Source organism: Rhinolophus hipposideros, assembly GCF_964194185.1.
Source record: "Rhinolophus hipposideros genome assembly, chromosome: 14".
In the NCBI taxonomy this organism is placed as follows: Eukaryota; Metazoa; Chordata; class Mammalia; order Chiroptera; family Rhinolophidae; genus Rhinolophus; species Rhinolophus hipposideros.
In genome coordinates, this window is record NC_138060.1 from 58,416,601 (window position 1) to 58,438,372 (window position 21,772).

General features: G+C 56.1%; 2 protein-coding genes across 7 annotated transcripts in view; one reads left to right on the forward strand and one right to left on the reverse strand.

Annotated features, from left to right (window-relative positions):
* The first annotated feature begins 112 nt into the window (after nt 1-112).
* TMEM42 (transmembrane protein 42) lies at nt 113-5,400 on the forward strand. The gene is made up of 3 exons (XM_081071598.1): nt 113-296; nt 2,087-2,233; nt 2,930-5,400. The coding sequence occupies exons 1-3, from the start codon at nt 129-131 to the stop codon at nt 3,068-3,070; spliced, it is 456 nt and encodes a 151-aa protein (XP_080927724.1). The 5' UTR covers nt 113-128; the 3' UTR covers nt 3,071-5,400.
* ZDHHC3 (zDHHC palmitoyltransferase 3) overlaps nt 1,059-21,772 on the reverse strand; it is a 46,478-nt gene continuing 25,764 nt past the window's right edge. For 2 of the 6 annotated variants that reach the window (XM_081071587.1, XM_081071588.1), the window contains exons 4-7: nt 19,677-19,773; nt 18,919-19,000; nt 16,356-16,486; nt 5,428-8,104 (exon numbers count right to left, since the gene is read on the reverse strand). In XM_081071587.1, the coding sequence (XP_080927713.1) occupies nt 7,862-8,104; nt 16,356-16,486; nt 18,919-19,000; nt 19,677-19,773 (553 nt within the window). In that variant the 3' untranslated portion in view covers nt 5,428-7,861. Of the gene's footprint in view, nt 3,455-5,427; nt 8,105-12,382; nt 14,026-16,355; nt 16,487-18,721; nt 18,818-18,918; nt 19,001-19,676; nt 19,774-21,772 lie in introns of those variants that run through there. The other 4 variants (XM_081071590.1, XM_081071589.1, XM_081071591.1 and 1 more) reach the window with 3 other exon arrangements.

Sequence of the window (21,772 nt, forward strand, 5' to 3'; positions counted from 1 at the left end):
CGCCCCGCCCCTGCCAGGCCCTCGCGGGAGCCGAATTGGCCTCCCCGCTCACGTGAGCCTTGTCACGTGAGGCTGCCGTCCAATCGTGACGCGCGCTCGGCCCTGCAGGGGTGGGCGCGGCGGGTACCATGGCCGAAGGCACCATGGCGGTCTACCCCGACAGCCCCGCGGGATTCCCCCGGCACCTCCAGGCCGGCGCGATGCGGCGCCGCTTCTGGGGCGTGTTCAACTGCCTGTGCGCTGGCGCCTTCGGGGCCTTGGCCGCCGCCTCCGCCAAGCTGGCCTTCGGCAGCCAGGTGGAACCCAGGGCGCCGCCTGGGCGGGCAGGCGGGCCGGGCGGAAGGCGGGGGCGGACCGAGGGGGGGGGTCGGGGCCGGGTGGGGGCGGAGCTGGGGCAGCGGGCGGGGCGGGGCCGGACCGGGTGGGGGGCGGAGCTGGGGCAGCGGGCGGGGCGGGGCTGGGGGCGGGGCCTCACGCCCGCGGGTCTGTGGGGCCCGGTGCGCAGCGGGGCGCCGCCGTCCGCGGGGACGGAGAGCATCCCTCGGCTCAATGGTGTCTAAACCCCCAGGGTAGGCGGTAAGAGACGCCATCCCTGTCCGGGACCCAGAATCTATCCTCTGATCGGCCTGGCTGGCTCTCGGGGAAGAGGCGCACCGCCTACATCTGTCTACCTCTTATTTTGCGGCCTTTGTGCCTGAACCTTTCTCTCAACGTGACTCTTAATATGAGAAGCCTGTCGCCCGTCTCGTTTCGCCGTAATTAACGGGGGCTTTGACCTGTCTGCCCTGCTGCCGGGAAGCTTGGGCGTTCGGGAAAGGTTCTGGACGTTGCCCCGACGCTGACAACTCCTAAGCTGCCTCCCCGCATCGCTAATGTGTACTTCTTTGCATCTGCCACGCAGGGGTGGGCCCTGACCTGGACAGTAGGGAGGCAGATTCTCGTGGTTTAAGCCTTTTAGGGCTAACCCAGTGGGAGCCACCTGCTGGAGGTTAGTAGCCAGTGGGGTGTAATTCCCGGAGTAAGTGGTCCAAAATAAGAGGAGTATCTCTGTGAGCCCTGAGGTTTTCTGGTCTTTTTAATTGTGCACCAGGCCTTCATAACCCTTTACATAAGCAGGCTGCCACTGGCACATACAGTGCTTGCGTGGAAATTACACGAAGACACCCCTTCCTCGAGACAATGTAAATTCAGCTGCTGGAAAACTGTTACGAGAAATAAGAGATAATGTTTAAATGGACACAATGCCCAGAGAAAGCAGCTTTATCTGCGGGTGGGTTGCTGACTGGAAACCAAGCAAGGGGGTCTGCATATCCTTTGTGTAGGAGGCTTCTAAAGATCCTCTCTTCTCTCAAGGCTCTCTGCTTTAAAAAAAGAGACACAGAGAGATAGAAAGAAAGAACTCTGCAAATTCCCCAAGCGATGCCTGAGTCACCAAATAGTCTCAGGGGGGTTTCCCTAGGCAGGGCTGTGTCCTGGTTAAGGGCTTGGAGCCACACAGCCTGGGTTTGAATCCTGGCGGCTCCCACCAGCTGTGGCACTTTGGGCAAGTGACTTAATGCCTCCGGTTATTTATCTGTAAAATGAAGTTAAGGAATAAATGAGAATGCACTTAAACACTTAGCACAGGGCCTGGCACAGAGTGAAAGCTCAAGAATGCCCAGTGGGAGCAGTGGGTTGTAGCCTGCACAGGCTGGGGGAGACGTGATTAATTCGTGCTTTATCGAACCCCGGGAAGTGAGGACTCCGCCTGCTGTGCTCATACTACAGACCAAGTAATAGCTCGTTGGGCCTGTGGGACCAACCAAGCACTGCTGTTCAGGAAAACACTGGTGATGGAGTAGCATTCTACTTCTGCCCAAGGTCACGTGGCCAGCGAGATGGCCAAATAAGTGCCATCTCTGTTTGTTTCAGCTGTAAAATGGGTGTGCTGCCACTGAAGGCCTGGCAGGAAAGTTCTGAGGACCCCTAGGCTGTGGTGGGATCTCAGGGGCCCAGCTGCCAGTAACCACGACCCTGGTGTGTGGTGAGGGGCTGCTGGTTGCAGTGCTTGGGGTGGGCATGGTTGCAGTGACACCTTCTCTTGCAGGCAAACGTGGGCTTCTGCACCTTAGGCATTATTGTGATGGCGATGACCAATTCTCTGATGTGGACGTTCTTTAGCCGGGGCCTCAGTTTCTCCATGTCTTCAGCCATTGCTTCTGTCACGGTGACTTTTTCAAACATCCTCAGCTCGGTGAGTAACCTGAGGGTATGGGCCCCCTGTCCCAAGCCCGGGTTCTGGGTGGGTTGTCCTTGGGCAACTCCTGCTTTCCCGGAGGAGAGAGGAGAAAGGTCCGGACGTGAAGTGGTGCATGGGCTGTGGCTTGACCCCTGGTGGCTGCCCCTCTAATCTCTCAAATGGGAATTCTCGATAGATGGGAATGAAGTCCAAGTGTAAAGCCAGCCTGCTTGCTGCTCACCCAGGCTGGAGCCCTCCTTCTGGTCTGCACAACCCAGCTGTCTCCTAGGGTCTGTGAGCTCCAGCATGAGATGTGGAGGATCTGGGTTCTTCCCTCTGGTAGCCTGAGGTTACCCAGGTGGGCTGAGCCCAGTGTGTCGTGCAGTCCAGGGAAGGGGGATGAGATAGGCCAGCTCAGATCAGCAGACACCGGGGCCAGGCGCTGGGCCTAGCTGCTGACCTCATTCTTGTGCACTTTGCTGGGGTCCAATGCTATGAGCAAGGTGGCCTCCCCGCTTCTACAGGTGAGACCCAGATGAGTCGAGTGACTTGCTGAAGGTGGCATCTGGGTTTCAGCCCGACTTGTGGTTCCAGACCTTTCCTCCTGCCCTGGGAGGGCAGTCAGCCACAGGAGAGCGAGGTGGGGCCACCCGCGTGGTCAGGGCCTGCGGGCACGTGGCTCGCGGCCTCACAGCTGTCTCTGTCCTGCAGGCCTTCTTGGGTTTTGTGTTGTATGGAGAGTGCCAGGAGGTCTTGTGGTGGGGAGGAGCATTCCTCATCCTCTGCGGACTCATCCTCATCCATAGGAACCTGTCGCCACCCAGGAAGGCCTTTCCACACAAGCAGCAGTAGCGTCCGTCGGCTGGGTGGACCGGCTGGAAAGAGCGATGGCGGCTCAGGTTGGCGGAGGGGCCGCCTCCCCAGGGTGATGTGCGGGTGCAGGGAGATGCTGCCGGGTGCAGCTCCGGCCTCTGTGAGGGGCAGCGCGCAGTGTCCCGCCGGAAGCGGTCTTCATGCATCTGCTCGGTGCTTTTGACTCTCCCCCTGCTGGACCCGCCACGGAGCCTTGGCAGAGAGGCTAGAGACCCTGGGGTCGGTCTGCTTGGTGTACAGACTTGAACCACGCTGTCATTGTAGCCTGTGGCCTAACAAAGCCAGTCACGTGACATTGGTGTCTGACCGGTGGGGCTTTCCGACAACTTCACCTTGATGTTCCAGGCCGTCTGTGTCCTGCTTCTGTGTTATGGCAGGAGAAGGAAAATGCGATTAATACTGTTTTGTAAGTTAAAACTGCCAGCTGTGGAATCCTAATTCTTTCCTACATGTTTTTTCTTTCCTGAGTTTTTGGAGCAGCCAGGGTGAGCGGCACTTGCTGGAGCAGAGTTGAATCCCCGCTTTCCCTGGCCTGCGGCCTGCCAGGCCCGAGCGTGTGGTTCCTTCCTGGTCTCCAGGCTGATGCTGTTCAAATTCAGGAGGCTCTGGCCATTCTCGGTGCTCAAGGAGAGAAACTTGGCCTCGCTTTGGGGACCTGGTTTTATTTTACTTATTAGGAAAGAAAACTGGCTCAGAGGCAGCTCCTGCCCCTACTTCACCTCTGCCCCCTTCCCCCCCCCCCGTGTGTTAATTGTCTTTCCCAGACCCTTGTGACTTGTGCGTGTCTTACACCATGTGAACAATTCCTAGTTCAAAACCCGTGTGCTGCCTGTAGTCTCCCCGTGCGTAGCTTCGATTGGATGCTCTCTGTTCCAGTTTCCTGGGACTCCCCTGGATGTCCGAACCCTCTCAGCTCTCCTGAGCTTGACCGCTGGCCCAGGGAGACTGGGGGCCAGTAGGCTCGGGGAGAAGAGGGTCATGTCCAGGGTGGCCCCTGCTCTGCGTGCACATGGCACCTTCATTGCCCCCCTCCATTCCTCATTGCAGCTGACAGATGGGCTAAGACTTCCATGGCTTCTACCGACTGGATCTGGCCCTAGCCCACCCCACCCCAACTTCCCTCATGCTGCCTCCTTAGTACCCCAAGGACTGAGCCTGGGCACGCCAGTGTTTAGAAGTCAGACACGGAGGAACCAGGGCGACAAGTGAGCAGACAGTCGGTGAGGGAGGAGGAAACCAGGCGAGTGTGGCCTCCTGGAAGCATCTCCAGAAAAAGGTAGCAATCCCCCAGGCTACTGCTGCTGAGGGTCCAGGAAGGTGAAGGCTGGGAAATGGCCACTGGACTAGTAGAAAGAACTTTGACAAGAGCCGCTTTGAGGAGTGAGGCTAAGAGCCTGAGGAGATCAGGTCCATGAGGCAGTGGTGGGTCATGTCAGTTGGCACAGAAAAGACATCTGACAAAACTCAGCAGCTCTTCATGATAAAAGTATTCAGCAAAGTATGAATAGAAGGAAAGTGCCTCAACATGACAGACCACCTGTGAAAAACCACAGTGAACGACACTTAATGGTGAAGCACTGAAAGCTTTTCCCCTAAGATCTGGAACAAAACAAGGAAGCCTGCTTTCACCACTTCTGTTCAACATGTCCCTGAACGGTCTAGCCAGAGCAGTTAGGCAAGAAAAAGTCATGCAAATTGGAAAGGAAGAAGTAAAACCTCTCCGTTCGAAGATGACATGATCTTATAGGTAGAAAATTCTCACGCTCCCAGGAGGCGGCCCCCTTTCTCAGAAGCCTCGGGCAGGCCCAGGGGAGCCCGCACCCTGCGCTTGAGCAGGGGTCCAGTCTGGGAGGAGGCACCTCCTGGGCCCACGGAAAGCCCTTGTTAACTGGAGCCCTTGTTCTGCTCTCCACAGACCTGCTCAAATGATCAGCATACTTCTACTTAAACTGACTGCTGCAGGATAACTGTGTGGTCCCGTGGGTCACATGTCTTCTGTGAACAAGCTTTTTTAAACATCTTGTGCTGGGGATCACGTGGGCATCTGGGGAGCCAGCAGATCATCTGAACTCCCAGAGCAAGGGACCCTCTCCGAGGGTTGGGCTTTGTTAGCCCCAGTTGGACATACTCGGGCAGAGCACATGTGTGGGTTGAATGAAGCTTCTTTTTTGTGTAGTTTACATGACATTCAGGGTTGGTGGGCTGGGCTGTAAATTCAAAAACCCTCAATCCTTGTCCCTTTTGCCCCAAATGCCTGCCTCCCTGGCATACAGTAGGTGCTCAATAAATGCTCATTGCATGAAAGGTGATTGCTGCGTCTGCTGGAAATACCCCATAGGAGATGACCCAGAGAGAAGGGTGTAGTTAGGAACTCCTCACATGCAGTTTGGTGCCTGTATGTGACACTTGTCTCCACACTGGGGCTTTCTTTGAGGTGCCCTCCAGGTGACCCGAGGAAGGGTGCCGTGCAGGGGACTGGGCTGGGATCTGCTGCTGAAGATGGGACAGTCCAGCCGCTGAGGTCAAGCAGGGCTTTTATTCAGAGAAAGGCAGAGGTCTGCGCCCGGCCTCCCTCCCGGTAGCCCCTTGTTTTGACATCAGCTGCAATGCCAAGCAGGATGTTACGGTACCGACAGCCACCCAGGCCGCAGAGAGGCCACCGTGTCACTGGTGTGAGGACATGAGGAACAGGTTATTACCCACAGGGGCCCAGACCAGGCCTCCCAGAACTGGACATGGTTGAGGTCTAGCACAGAGCTGGGCTCAGCGAGGAGGGAGAGGCCCAGGCTGACTGCGGGTAAAAGGCCTCCCGCCAACTGATCTGAAGACAGAATGGCTTTGGGGCAGGTGGGTACATCTGCTTTCAGGCCAAGCTGGTCCCAAGAAAGCAGTTTCAAGCCTGCTGTGCAAGGACACACCCTCAGGGGCCCCAGGAGTTAAGACACTCCTGACCTCAGGCCTGAACTCAGCAGAGAGCAGCAAACCCTCTTCCTTTATTCTAACCTCTAACCCTGCCTCCTTGGGGACTCCAGGGGGTGGCACTGTCTTGCTCCCAGGTGTGGAGTCTGGTGCACAAACCACCATGCTGACACCCCAGGGCTGCCTGCTGGGTTAGGGCCTCGACTACTGGTCTCCGGATCAGAGAACAGTGCTCTCCCAAAGTGGGCAGCAGCTGCGCACATTGTCATGAATAAATATTAAAGCTGACGTGGACCAAGAACACGCATCCAGCCTGGGTGTGGAAGCCTGTGCCTTTGGTTGCTCTGCCTCTACCCTTCTGCTGGAAATGACCAGAGAGCTCTAAGCAGGGACTCGGACAGAGGGGGTCGGAGTGCCGGCCCCTCTCAGTAATGAACCCGAGTCTGATGGGTCTTCTGTGGTAGGCAGGACGTCTCTGACAGAATCTCTACCCTTCGTGACCACCCAAGGGTGCTACTCCTTTCTTTCCCACGGTCCCCACAGCCTTCCTTTCTAAGTGATGTGGGCTGCACCTCCGAACGCTGGCCTTCTTCCTCATTTAGTTGGGGCCACAGACCCAGCTGGACCAGGACCATTGCTGCCCCTCCTGGAGCTGGGAGGGGACCCGGACACAGACTGCACGGGCAGGCTCTCCACACATACTGGTGCAGCTGGCACGGGGCAGTGCACCCAAGAGGAAAACAGGCCCACTCTGGGCGCGGGGCCACCCGTCGACCAAAGCTGGAGTGAACCCTTCTGTTGGACACTGCGTAAGATGCTGCTCCAGCAACCACTGGAGGGGGGCTCCCCTGCTCAGGCCTTCAGGTTTCAAATGGGGTGAGCAGCGTCCAGGCTTCCTGGTGGAGGTGGGGTGTCTGTCTGTCTTCCTGGTTCATCAACCTGCAGCCCCTACCCACCACCCATCTTTTCAGAGACAAGATGGGCACTATCTTGGGAGAAATGGCCAGATTTCTGGTCAGCGCTGCCCATGTGGGTTGTTAGACTTCGTCCAGGAAGGAAAGTAAAATGAAGTTATCGGGGGGAGGTCGGAGAGTCCCCAGCTGCTCTACCTAGGCCTTTCCCACCCCCACCCCTGCCTGTGAACGGGCAGATTTGTAGCTACAAGGAAGGACAGCTCTAAGTTGTCTGACTCAGCGAAGAGTCAGGAGCTGTGGAACAGGAGCTAAGTTGGCTGTTACTGTCACCAACGAGGCTTGTTTCCATCCTGGGCACGTCCCACACGTATGTGTGTTCAGCCTGGTGTTGGGTCCTCAAACCCTGACCCTCCAAGGGAGCTGGTGCTGCCATGCCTTTCTCCTGACGGGCAGCAGGGGCAGCCCTTTCCAGGCTGGTCTCCTGTCAGTGTCCCCCACCCGGGTCCGAGGCCATCCCCGCTCTGCCCTTCCCTTGTAACGTCCTGGCCTTCGTTCTGAAAAGCCAGAAGGCAGGGCCCCAACCTTCCCAAGAGAAGACAGACAGAGGCCAAGAGAAGCCAAAGGCAGGTTCTCTTCTGCCCCGGGGCTGCCCTGTTCAGGGATAGGCCCCGTCGTGGGGAACGGCTGCTGACAGGCCGTCTCGGGGCGCTCTCCGTACACGAACTCGGGGAGTCTCTTGTTCTCTGTCGCCCCTGGTCCATCCCCACCCCCAGGCCTGGCCCAGCACGGGGAGAGGGGAGAAGGGCCACAGAGGCTGGCAGTGCGAGGGGGTGGCCTGAGGGGAGCAGGGGTGCAGGGGAGTGCTGCCCTCCATGGGCCCTGCAGCCACACCACCAGGTGACAGCGACTGCAGCGCCTGGCCCTCTCCCCAGTGCCATCACTCGTCTGTCACCTCCACAGAGTCCTCGTCCTTCCTGTCCTCCGACTGCTCCTCCGTCTCTGTGTTGGTGTCTGCCACCTGCCGCACCCAGTCCTCGTCACTGAGAGGCGCTGGGTGACACGGTCCCGAGAAGGGGTTGAACCAGTTCAGGGAGAAGGCCCCGCCAAAGGCCTCTTCCACCGCCTTCCAGCTGCCTCTGTGCTCCCTGGGCTGGTGCTTCCGTTTGAGGCGCTCAATGCCCTGGGGGAGAAGAAGAGGGTCAGCATGGCATGCGCTGTGCACCCCTCGCCCTGGCACAGCCCCGCGGCCCCTCAGAGGGCTGACGGGCGCGTGGGGAGCAGCTCAAGGACAGGCCTCCCCCTCCCCCCACAGGTGCAAGTTTGCCCGGCCTCGGCCTCGCTGAGCAGGGCCAGCTGTGTGCAGGGGCCAGACCGCCAGGGGCCAAGGAGTCACATCCCAGGCCTCCGCGGTGTGAGCTGGGCCACCTGTCCTGAGACCACTAAAAGGTGACCCTCACTGGGTATTCTGGGCCACTGCCCCCATGGTAGGCACAGCCAACATGAAGGATGACGGGGTGAAGGGGAGAGCACAGGATACAAACAACAGTGAAGTGAGGAAGCAGATTGTGTACAGCTGGTGACAACATGCAGCGGGCAGCTGAGGGCACACAGTCGCTGCGGGGAAGCACAGGCTGGCGTCAGGTCTGCTCATGCAGGAGACACAGCCTGCGGCCCACTCACCTGCCTCTGGTGTGGCTGCAGAAAGGGTGCTGGGGAAGGGGAGAAGCCCCCAAGAGTTAAAGGTGCAGCCAGGCCAGCTCTGCAGGCCCCCAACACCCTCCAGAGGCTTTACCCGGCTGGGGCCTCTGCTTTCTCCATTTCTTCTGGGAGCCAAGGTTCAGGAGGAGCCAGTGGGGTTACTTTTTCCTGGAGGGACTCAATTTTGAGTTTTGTGTGGATTTAAGGTGTCCCGAAGCCAAGTTCTTAGGCGGAGGTTTGCGGAAGCCACAGTAATACCCACTTCGGGCTCAAGCGAACCAGAATGGTCCATTCCTGGTAAGGGGGTAATGGCCCAAACCAGCACCTCTTGCAGGCGTATGTGACTTGGGCCTTTGGGGCCTCGTCTGCCTGGGTGACACATGAGCTGTGATCTGTAAATAAAGCCGCCAGCGCCCCAAAATGAATGTACCAGGACTACGGTTCCTGAGGGAGACACAGACCCAGTTACATGCTCTGTGAGCACCCAGCTGAGAGCCTCAGAGCGACAGCAGGTCACCCCCTGCTCCCCACATCACGGGGTGCAGAAAGTCACGCGCTGCAGCCGGCAAACGCGCCCCCCGCCCACAGACGGCCAGGGAACACGCTCATCGTTGGTGGCTTCACATCTGGTTATTCCAACCCACAGCACGAAATACTTCTCTGTTGCAGACCCTCCCCCAAAGTTTCATGAAGCAATACTTGTCCTATACTGTGTAATGTGTTATTTTTTTTATTTCTTTACAAAAATACTGTTGCAAACAAACTCATCTCACAAGTCATGAACAGCTGTGGCCACTGTTTGACAAGTGCAGCTCTAACAGGTGACACTCACTAAAGCCACGACGCACCAGACACCACGCTGACATCCACATTCATTACCCTCATGGAACTTGTGATTCAGACCATCATCCTGACTTTTACAGATGAGAAAACTGAGGCGGAAGCGGCCCAAGGTCACAGGAGGGAAGGAGCACAGCCGGGATTTGGCCCAAAGACTGAGGCCAGCGCCCCCACGCCCCTCACCAGCCCACATCACATGGGCTGCAGGATGCGGGGTGCGCTTACGTCCATGTGCCGCCCCCGTTTCTGCAAAGCTTTTCTTAATACCTTGGCTCAGCTTCATCAGCTCCCGTGCAGGCAGACGGAGAAGGGTCCCTGGGGCCACTGTGCTTTGCTGGGGTAATGACACCACTCCAGTCACCATTGATTTTTTTCTCTTGAGGGAGACAGAGGGTGTGGAGATGAAGTCTTCAATTTGGGAGAGTGGGCTGGCCAGTGGCTTGTCTTGTCTCACTGAATTCCTTATCTTCTATGAGGCGGTTCACAGCTCAGACATGTATTTAAAAGATATGAGAAAAAGCCCCATGGGGGTGGAGGCACCCAGATGGAAACCAAAGGCCAGGACGTGTGCACGTGTCCACCCCAGGCTCTAATTACTCACCACCATGCCATCTGGGGGACCCCGGCTCTACTCTCCCCTCGCCCTTCTCGGCCCATTCTTCACCCAAAGGGCCCCTCGGGCCAGAAGCCGGTCCGACCGATGAGATGAGCAGAACTGCTGGACAGACTAGTAGTCTCCCTTCAAGCACTTGCACCGTTTGCTCAGCATTCATGTGCTGGGGAGTCCATGAGCGCCCAGGACCACAGCAGCAGGCATCAGGGGCCACCTGCAGGGTAACCCCCTCCAGCCCCAAGTGGATCCTCGGACTTGAGTGTGCTGCTGAAATCCAGATGGCCGGGCCCCACCCTCAGCGGGGGTCTGAGAAGGTGCATTTCGAACAAGCTCCCAGGAGGTGCTGCAGGCCTGGGTGCCGCACTCTGAGATGCACCGCCTCAGGGCATCACCAGCCAAACAGGTTCTCCAGAGGGCTGCCAGCAAAACCCTCCTCCACATCTTTGGTATGTAAGGGCCTCTTCTGGGTTGGGACCCTTCAGCTCTGCTGGCTGGCTCACCCTTCAGGCTGATGCACTCTATTTTTAAGAAGGGCCAGCTCACAGTGGCCCATGCAGGGATTGAATCGGCAACCTTGGTGCTATTAGCACCGTGCTCTAACCAACTGAGCTAACCGGCCACCCCTGCTGATGCACTCTAAGTCTTGAAATGAGAGAAACGTAAAACCCATGAGCCTGGCCGGGAAAGCCCAACCATCCTCCCGCAGTCTGGAGCTTGTGTGTGAGAGATGCCGTCCTCACGCAGGTGGTTCATAAACATTTCTGAATTGACTTCATCTGAACGATTCCTCCATCAGGAAGGTGGATTTTAACTTTCTAAGCAGCCTCGCCAGAAGGTACAAAAGCTGGTAATTCAAGGTGTCTTACTTTTGGTTCTTTCAAGAAATAAGTTATTACAAAGAAATGGTTCTGAGTAAAAGGAGACTTGGCACGTGCATTTCTACCCAAATTCACTTTGTGTGCACCATGTCACCAAGCTGATGCCAATCTGCATAGATTTGTTTGGACCTAGGCCTTTTGTATGTTCAGTCTGGTTGCTATGAACACAAACCTGAAGTGGACAGGTGGGAACGGGTCATCCAATCCAACTCACCATGTCTGTCACCTTCCTCTTTATTTTTCACTTGCCTCTCCAGAGCCCATGTTCTCATTCACTTCCCATGTGAGCACCATTCAGTCCTGTCAGAAGTCCTGGCCGAAGCCAGAGGCTGGGCTGCCTTTATGTAGACGGATGTCCTCTTTCGTTACACGTCTGGGAATACTGAGAGCTTGGGGGAGGCCCAGGTCTTCCTATGTGGACGCCAGGCTGGAGACCAAGCACTACACTGCAGATGACTGCCACGGTCGTCATCGTGCTCTCGACAAAACGTTTTCTGTCTCAGTGAAAATGAAACAGGAAAAACACAGGGTAGCTTGGGGGTATTCCTATCTTCTGAGGGCAGCACTGCGCTCTGGCTTGAGAACCAGGGAACATTCTTTCAGCGAGAGGGCTCGTAAAAGCCCAGAGGTAGAATCACAGCGGCTGCTGGCAGGAGCCTTTCTCTGGGAAGGAGGCATGCTCAGGTTTAAACAATGAGTTTCGAGTTTTAGGACTCAAAAAGAAAAAAATAGATCTTCAGCACTATCCATTGCATTCCTGAGAAATTCCAGAGGAGAAAAGAACCAACTTGGGTCACTTAAAAAAATGCCCTTGAAGATGGGGTAGAGGGCATCCTTAATACTTAAAAACATTCCCTGGGTCCCCCTCGTGTGGCAGGAGGACCAGAGTGGCACAGCTGCCCCCCAGGGGACGGATCCCTGAGGGGTTTGAGCAGGACCAGAGCCTTCTAACCTCGCCGTGACTACAGCACACATAGCACAGCAGGCAAGGCCAAGGTAACTGACGTCGCGTGGCAGAATTCTTTGGCGAACGACTGAAGGGATGACGGCGAGCTCGTCAAAGCAGCGCATCAGAACTGTTTGTGCACGTTTGGCTTTCAGCTGGGTGGGCAGAAGAAAGTGGGTCTCTCCCCCAAGCGCAGCCCTGGAAGCAAACTCTGTAGGCCTGATGGCTCTTTCTGGAGCAACTGAGGACCCATGAGCACAGGAAAGGGATTCGGGCTGTAGAAACCTGAGAGCCTGGTGGGGAAGCTTGTTCAAGAGGGAGACCTCCTGTCCTTTAAAAACAACACAACACCTCGTTCCAGAGAGGGAGCAGAAAGAAATGTTCTCTAAAGAATGCAAACAAATGCCAGAGCAAACACATGTTGACTGGACAATCGTCTCTCCCCACAGGGTAACACGGGGAGAGAGAAGATCTCAATCAGAACAGGTTTTGGAAAATTTTTATTGCATTTTGTTTCCATGTGGAAGCACTAACAGAATTGAAAAGAGGCAGCATGTGCCACTAACTTTTCTGAAAAAATCACATGGCTAGATTCACGGTCTCCCTATCCAAGACTGTATTTAAAACCTTATTCCCCCACCCCCACCCCAAGCAAAAGCTGAAAAAACAGGTTTGTGGTGATTCCTTATAAAAACAAATCCATGTGTGAGAATTCAGATGGTCAGTATTCAGATTTCTGTGATTTCTGCATTTCATGGGCACTTCCTGCCTCCTCACCAACCCCACAATCATCAGGCCTTCCTCTTGCAAATGAGACAACACAGGAAGTGCCTCCAAATGGAAAAGCTACCCAGTCCCTGCCGATTCCAGGGACTGGAGCGGCCATCCACTAACTTTGAAAAGTTAGGGGGCTGGAATGTCACCCATGCCTCAGAGTCAGCCTCATGTCAGGACGACCGTCTCCCAGGTTAAAAAATAGGCAAGACGTGGGTATGTGCACATTTGTGGGTCTAAAATATTAGAAAGTGAACCCACTTTAGTGACTTACAAAATGAGGAAAATGAGGTGGACGTAGGACTGCAAGTGTGGGGACTCCAGCGGTCTCACTCAGCCTTAACAGTGTGTAACCGACCTCTCTCGCTGGGAGGACAGGAGGGAGACGCTGAGCAAGCCCACATTAAAAGGAAAATGGCGCTTGCCTGAAGCTGCGTCATTTTTTTCTTCTTTTGATTATGTAAGGCATTTTGAACCGGAAAGGCTTCTTTCCTCACACTCTTCCAAATAATCAGAGGGAATATAACTGGTGATTCAGAAAACAAGACCCCTTTCATCTCCCGCCCACCCACCCCGGTCACTCCACACACCCAAGTCCATAAAGTACAAGGCAGGCAACTGATTTCGTGGATTAGGAGGCAAACTGTCCACCTGGGGGATAAGGCCCTCCTGGGGGCTCCCGCTCTGATCCTGCGCCTCTAGGCGACAAGGGGAAAGCATCCATCTTCGCTGCGGTTTTCAGTCCCGTGGGGCCCCTGTCACGGCCTCCGGGACAGTGGGGTCGCGGGCCCTCCTATGCTTCCCCTGCCAGGCATCCGGTCCGGTCCATCCAACACCAGCGTCATGTCTCAAACTCAGTTAGTAGAAGTGGGCACGGCCCGCAGACAGCACCCTCCACGTTAGTCATGCCAGACAGACAGCAGAGAGGAAACCAGAGGCCAGAGAAGTGATTTTAAAAAGGAAAAAAGGAGAGCAGCTTCGGTCACCAAAAAATAGAAAGGATGATCTTTTAAAAATAAAACATGGGGGCATTTTTTTTTTCTCTGCAATGCTCAGCAGCCATTTTACTCGAGACATAAAAATAGTTTTAGAGTAGTAGTTTTGCTTTTCGGTTTAAACATTCATGAGAACGGGCCGGACGGTGGTGCTGTGATGTGGTTTGTGTCTGGGTGGCAGTGCTGGTCAGGGGTCCTTCAGACCACGTATTGGGACGGGTCTGCCTTCCCTTGGTCTGGCGTGGCAAAGGGGCTGGCCCAGCCTAGAGAGAAGGGGTGGCCAAAAACGGCTTTCATGTTCATCCATTTTGTTTTTTTAGCCCATCTTCTCTCTTCCTTTTTCAATTGTTCTATTCCCTGAAAACAAGAACAATCATACTTTCAGTCAAGCACTTTATTGCTGTGGTTTTGGGGGAGGAAAGTCCATTAGCTTGAGGTGAATGGAGTACTGCTTCCTTTTTAAAGCCATAAAGCTAACCACGTAATACATTTTCTTCCCTTTCTCTCCTAAAAAATGTTTTCAAAAAAATCCTACATTTTTCTGGGGGGCGGTGGGGTGGACACATGTTTACAAGTCCCTCCAGGAAGAGTGGGAAAATGAGCACCGTCGGCAGGCGCCTAAGCCGTTATTCCGTCTGCCACCCCGGTGCCCTTTAAGTGACAGGGACACCTGCGGACTCGGGGTCCTCACTGGCTCTGCAGAGGCAGTTCTGGCCTGGCGCTGGCTATGTGTGGTGCGGTCGGGAAGCCTCAGAGCTGGCGATCATGACAGCCAATGACGGCCGTTCACTTGGGATCAGTTCAAAGGTGGTGTGAAGTTACTATGACCACTTTGCAGACAAAAAAAAAAGGAACAAATCAGATGGCTGCTCTGGCGCTGTCAGTCTCGCCAGCCTGGGACGTTGGGCTGGCGAGGCATAACCGAGAAGGCAGAACAGGAGGGAGAGACGGGGGTCAGAGGAAAAGTCACCAGATGAGGAAGGAGAAAGGATTAGTACAGGTTAGAGGGGCCAGACGGACAGACCAGTCAGCCTCAGTCACGGCAAAGGTCTTCCCAGAGCTCCTGTGTGGAGACGTGTGACCCAAGGCCACCTTAGCATTTGTCACAGAGCCCGCACCGCTCCCCACACTAAGTCTCACAGGAAAAATGGGGGCTGGCAGAGAAAGCTGGTCCCCCCTTCTCCCTTCTTCCAATGGAGCTGGTCAGTGGCCAGGGGGTCTGCCTGCCATGGTCTCTGGTGAAATGAGGGGGGCAGGAATGGGGCCCGAGGGGACAGCCCAGTCTGAGTCTCTGTTTATAGCCTGGGGATCTGGGAAGGACAGAAGTGAGGGGAAGACACCCTTTCCCATGAGCTGTGGGCCTCCCTTCCTTTCCCCTTTCCTTTCCAACACGACTCCCTTTAGGAATGGCCTTGAGGTGAATTAATAGCGAGGGCCAGTGCCGTGTAAGCTCTCCTTCGGGCTCCCTAGAGCCCGGCATGTGTGGCCTGGCAGCACCCCAAGAGTGGGTGGGGCTGGACAGTAACCTGTGGTTCCCTGCAGGTCTTACGTGGAGAAGTTGGTCATGGGTACTGCTTGCATACACAGCTGGCTCCACACCACTAGCGACTATTTTTACAGAAACTCTTTCACAATGATGTTATTTCTTACAAAAGGAGGAAGTTGCTGAATGCCACACAACCTTCAACATTGTTGGGAATTGCCACAGAACAAACGATGGCGCCTGGCAGCCAGGAGACCCTCTTCCCTGCATGCCGACTGCCCACACACACAGGGCAGGGGCCTCAGCAGAGGTTCAGACTGCCTTCCTGTGAGCCGCCATCTACAGCTGACACCCACCCGGCCCGAAGCGACCCCACAGGGGACCTCAACCACTGCTGAGAGCTGCCACCTGAAGGGACCCAAAAGCCAGGACGGGCTTAGGACCTCATGACTCTGCACCTTCCTTGGACCCCAAAGCCAAAAGGGGAAGAAACGCCCACATCACAGGCATGGACTGACCACCTTGAGGCCCTGGGACACCTTAGGAAGGTGGTGGGTGGTGGCAGTGGCCCCAGGGGAGTGGGCTCCTGTCCAGCCCAGCTGGCAGCTTTGACGCTCCCAGAGAAGGAGCTGTGAGTAGGTGGAAGGTAGGGGCAGGGAGAAGGCAACGGGCGAGGACCAGAGCTGGGCCAAGTGGAGGTGACCTAGAGCCCAGGTGAGAGCTCGCTCCATGGATCTGGGGGCTCACGGCAGGGGTGTCTCCTGACTCTGCCCTCAGGACAAGTCATGAAGTGACGTCCTCTGGGAAGCAGACTGCCTGTGCCAGCTGGGTTACGGCACCCTTTGTCCACCACCGTCTCCAGGCCGGTGGCCCTGGATGGGAGGGTGTCCAGGGGCCAGCAGAATGCCTGACACAGAGCAGTGTGCAGACAGAACCATACTGGGAGAACGGAAGGACTTATGGCAAAGGGAACCTTTCACCAAGGCTGCTGGGCCCATTCCTGCTGTGACGTGCCATGCCAGCCCCAAGGAGGAGGACTTCTGTGTGAAGACGCAGTGTCACTGCCAACGGGGGGATGTGCCCTGCACACCGGGGCCTGGCCATGGGCTCTCCGGTCTGACCTGCAAGCAGCACCCCCAGCAACACTGGCCCCGGGGCCCCCCAGATCCCAGGAGCAGAGGTGGTGGGCAGGCTGGCCGCTCACCGTCTCGTCTGTGCAGATGGAGTGCACCTGGGTCCCAAACATCACCGACGTGAAGATGAGGAAGAGCAGCCCCTCGAAGCACAGCAGGATGAGGAGGATGACAGTCGTGGGCGGCGAGAAGGAGCTGCACTCTGGAAGGGAAGGCACAGGCGGCTCAGGGCCGTGGCCGGCGGCCCCCGCCCCGGGACTCCCGCGCTGCCTCCAGGCTCAGTGGAGACCGCCCGGCCACAGACCTGGCTGCACTGCCCCGACGGGAGCGTCCCTGGCAGGCCTTGCGCACTGCGCTGTCTGTCCGCGGCCAGCCTGTGACGTCTGTACCCCAGGGCCGGGCACAGTGCCTGGCACACGGAAGGAGCCGGGAAGGACCCAGGGCTGAGGCACGAAGACCTGATGCCACCACAGGAGGCACAGATGCAGGGGCCTCCGTCCAGGCCTGGCCCTGAGACTCCCGGGCACTGCTGTGCCGGCCGCGCTGACCGGGGCGTGACCCAGGCAAGCCCCTGTCCCGCCCCAGGCCTCCAGGTGTGACTACAGGTGACTGTTTTATAAGCACTGGAATCCTTTGTCGGAACAAAGTCTAAATCAGAAACCCCACCCACTGAAGAGAAAAGCAGAGGTGCTGTGGAGATGGTGGGGAGACCGGGACCGAGCCCCTTCTCTGGCTCCCCGCCACCAAGGCAGCTTCTTGGGAACCGCTGGGGGAATGTGGCCCACACAGGGAGACGGGGGCCCTGCTGACCGCCCTGGCAGCACACACCGACCCAGGGGTCGCCCTCGCTGACAGCCGCCGTGCCTGTCAGGCCCAGCTGTTCCTGCATCTGTCTGCTCCAGCGCTCAGGCTTCACCGGGCTCGGGGAATTCAGGGAGAAAGCGCCCCCTCGGAGCCGCCCTGCTGGCTCCTTCCCACGAATGTCAGGAGGCACAGAGAAGGTCAAATCTGGGAATGACCCTGGAACCCAGCCCCCCAATCTGGGAACTCAGCACTGACTGATGGCAGGGTAAGGAACGTCTCGTGGAAATGCCTTCATCTCCTCATTTTCCCTCGGATCTTAACAACGCCTCCAGATGGTCCCCTTCGTGGGTCCTTGCTGGGCAGGGCCTGGTTGGGTGGCCACAGGTATGGCAGCTGCCTGCCTGGCCTCGGGGCTCTGTGGTCAGGCAGACACGGTGGGCTGTGGTCCTGGCACCAACTCCTGCCCGGAGCTCTCACTAAACGGTCCCCACCAAGATTCCGTCCTAGCCCCTCGTGTCTTTTCTGTCCCATGCATTATGGAATCACCTGTCCTTTTTGTGCTTGCGTGCTATCTGCCTTTCCCATAACACCTCCAGCTCTAGGAAGGTGGGGAGTTTGTTTGGGTCCCTGCTGTCCAACCAGCCTTGGAGACCTGCTGACAACAAACGAACCTGGGCTCCGAGCTCTCGGTTGCCCTTCTGGACAGTGGACCGAGAATTCCTGAGGGAACATCGGCACAGTGTGGCCTTGTCCCAGCACACGGGGTGCTCACTGGGTGGAGGTGCCTTGCTCTCTCCTTACCCACCTCAGCTGCCCTCTCAGTGCCCTCATGTGGGGGACAGTCCCCCGCCCCTTCTTATACAAGCTGGATGGCCTACCAGCTCATGCAGGGCTGAACAGTGATGGCAGTAACGGTCATACAGCCCATCTCAGGCCTCCACTTGGGGACTGTCCGGTACCTTCCCTGTCCAGCTGCCACAGGGACTGGGTGCCTCAGGCCTCCTCCCTCAGGAGTGTTGACCAGAGACGACCAAGAACACACTGGGCATGGGAATTGCCCCAACAGGGCTGGAATCCCTGTTCCACCTGGGGCTTGGCTCGCAGGCCTTCTTCTTAGCTGTGTGAGCTCAGGAACTTGTTCAACCTCTGTGAGCTCGGGGTTTTGTCATCTGCAAGGTGGGGAGCACCTCTCTCTCTCTGCAGGCTCGTTATAAGGATGAAATCAGGCTCGGCTTAAAAAGCCCTCTGGGCCACGCCTGGCTCTCAGTGGGCAGTACGAAAACGGCCGGTCAGCTCCATTCCAATGACACAGGCATTTCGCCTCATGCAGTCTGTGCACTCTCCTCACTGCCCAGGTCTTCATGGACATTGGTGAGGAAGCAGTTAGAAAACTACCACCACAAAAAACAAAGAAGTTAACAAAAAAAGTCTCCACCTCCTGGCCAGAAAATTAGAAATAGATTTCTGCAAGATTGGAATAAAATGACCTTTGAATAAAGTGTTTTGCTGAAAGACATGGAAACAAAAGTTCTCCTGTCCAGGCAGGGTTCCCACTCCCTGGACACGCCTCCTGCTGGGCCTCCTGCTCCCCGGGCACCTCAGGCGAGCGGCTCTGTCCCACTCACTACTTTACCTGTGGAACTGACTTTAAGGGGCTGCTTTTTTTCCTGATGAGAGACTTGGGACTCTGCTGTTTCTTTCCTGGTCACTCCAAAGGCTTGCAGGAGATCTAATAAAATGAGGTTGGCCCCTGGCACCATGACAGAAACACAGAGCCCGCCCCACTCGGACCACCCCCCCAGCAGGGAGGGATGCCCTGGCCATACTCACTTGTCCAGTCTTCTTCAAAGCAATGCAGGAAGTGGAATCCCACCATGATGAGGGCGTGTAAGGAAATGAGAGCTATGTACATCTGAAACAGGAAGACAATGCAGACGCCATTGTTGCGGGAACCTTCTGACCATGCAGCCTCCCAGGACGGGGTGCTCAGATACCCCCACTAGGCCCACTGAGCTAGGCAGAGGGCCGACCAGGAGCGGGGGGCCACAGACGCATCTGGTGACTCCCCCGCTGCCCTCGCCCCCAGCCCTGGGTCTGAGGTGAGCAGCCACTCACGGGGAACATGTGGGACAAGAACAGAAACAAGTGGCAAATGGCCATCGGCAGGGGGACCTGGGCTGTCCCGGGCTGCTCCACCCAGCTGCCTCTCCTCACTTGCAAAGTCAGGGTGCTGAGAGCCCATGGTCCTTCCAGCGCTCACACTAAACCCCCCGCACCTACTGCCGCTGGGGTGGGCTAGCTCTTCACCCAAACTGCCCTCTTCAGCTCCTTAGACTGGACCCTGGGGATGGAGCCCAGAACACACGGCCCTTGCTTTGAGCTAATCAACTCGAGCCAATTTTTTAGATGCTCAGTGAAGGGACAGACGGGCCCTTGTTGAGCCAAGAGCCTGGCAGATAGGCGGAGGTCCACACGGCCAGGCAGTATTATGAACAGCAGCAGAGACCACGGTAAGTGCTGAGGATTTGGGGGAACACAGCACCCCACTGCTGCGGGTGGAGGGCGGCAGAATTCCGCGACTGACTTACTGTAAACAGGACGAAGTACTTCTGGTTGTTCTCGCCCACGCAGTTATTGACCCAGGGACAGTGGTGGTCCATCTTCCGAATGCACCGCTTACAAACACTGAAAGAAGCCACAGGCAGGCATTTAGGGGTGTCCTCACGGGGACGGGGGGGCTCTGGCAGCCCAGACCCAGCTCCAGCTCCTACACACAAGTGGCCTCCTCGGGCACCTGGGGTTTGCTTGGAAGGCAGAATCACAGTCATTCCAAACAGGGCCAGTCCTTCCCCTCCCTCTTGTTTAACATAAAAGTAGGGTGGAATTGACATGGCCGCTCTCCTGAGGAGCACTGAGCTGAGAATTTGGTTTACTGAGAGGACACAATGAAGAAACAGTTTCAAAACGTGACAAGATGAGATGGGCTACAGAACACAGCTGCTTCCAATTTCCCCAAAAGACCGAAACCCAAGGGGTGGGTGGAGCTTCCCAGCTGGGTGGAGCTTCTCTGCAGAAGCTTCCAGGGCGGGGGTGGCTGATGGAAGGGAGAGCTGGATGAGTTCAGAGCTGGGTGAAGTGCAGACCGTCTCAGGGTGGCAGGAAGCCCCCTCCAAGGACCTTTCAGCTCTAAGATAACATCCACATAGCCAAAAAAAAAGCAAAGTGGTCATTTGAGTTTAAGTGTTGGTCAGATGATCTAATTAATTTGCAAATTACTAACTTGTTATTGGGATCATTTTTGGATGGTTTCAAGCTTAACTGATAGCAAACAACCCTCCCCCCCTTTGGACAACACAAAAAATATGAAAGGAATGTACAAGGACAATGGGGGCTTGAAAGCAACTACCTCTCAAAGGTCAAGTTTAGAAAGACCCACCTGCCAACAGATTGGTCATCAAAAGTGTTCCTTTTCCAGTTCATTGATCTTGGGGGCATTATTAGTTCAAAACAGTTTGAAATACGATAAATACAAGCTTGGAAAGAATACAGTGTTTGCAACAATTAGATTTCTTTTTCAAAAGTTCTTTAGTTCCCACTAGCTCTTCTTTCCACTAGTTTCCATGACTAACTTTATCTCAGGTTCAAGTGCACAGTGGGCTGTGCTGGGTGGCCCTGCAGGAAGGGTTGCCCTTAGGGCCCTGCTGGGGGAGAAGCTGTCTCTGTTCACACAGGCTGCCTGCTGAGCTGTCACTGACCGACACAGCAGGAACATGCAGGGTAGGGGCTCCTGTGGGTATGGGCTGAGCTGCCCCCAGACTCCAGGCCAGGAGCACAGACTACTCTGAAGGAGGGCTCCACTGCGAGGCCCCGACTCTGAGCTGCAAGGAAGAGGTGTGGCCTTTTCTAAGCATGGCATGAGCTTTGGTGGCAAGGCAGACCTGGGTCTGCTGTGCTGCCTGGTCAGACTGGCCTAACTCCGAGCCTCAGGTTCCCCAGCCATAGGAGCTAAGTAAGTACTAACGTAAGGAAAAATCGAGAACAAACCCTGGGCCTAGCTCTGAGGAGTGCTGGAGTCATTCTGGGCTCTACCCTTGTTCTTCTCTACAACTTCAAAGGGCCTCGCTTACACATCACAAATGGGCACATCTTGGAGAGGCTGGCCCAGCTCCAGAATCTCCCTGGGGCCAGGAGGGCAGGGTAAGAAAGGGAGGCATGAAAGGGGCATACATGGAGAAAGTAAAGAAATAGTTAGGTACCAGCAACTCCATCACCTGGTGTGTCTCTCTGTATGTGTGTTACCAACTTATAAAATACACATGAATAACATATAACAGAGGCTTTAGTTGGTAACATTTGTCCCCGGTGTACAGTTGAAAGGTCCCCGGTGTACAGTTGAAAGGTTCCGACAAGCAGACAGTGAAGAGAGATACCCCCTGTACCCTGGGCCTCAGCCACCAGGAGCCGCCTCCACGCCATGAAGCCACACTCTCAGCCCTTTCTTGCTTGTCCTTCCTGAGACAGTCGGCTCTCAGGCCCCTCCCCGTCCGGGGAACAAACTCCTGAGGGTAACCACCTCCCTGCTCCAAGCTCTTGGGCAGTTTCTCTTCCGTCAGCACTTATTTCTAAAAGGGGTTTCAAGTGGGTGCTCTGGGGCGTGTTTGGTCAGCAGTAGAGAGGGGCCCAG

Bases quoted from the DNA above. Each gene is read 5' to 3' on its own strand.
- TMEM42 (XM_081071598.1), top strand. From the start codon at position 129: ATGGCCGAAGGCACCATGGCGGTCTACCCCGACAGCCCCGCGGGATTC. The intron at 297-2,086 runs GTGGAACCCAGG...CTTCTCTTGCAG, and splicing joins AGCTGGCCTTCGGCAGCCAG to GCAAACGTGGGCTTCTGCAC. The intron at 2,234-2,929 runs GTGAGTAACCTG...TCTGTCCTGCAG, and splicing joins TTTCAAACATCCTCAGCTCG to GCCTTCTTGGGTTTTGTGTT.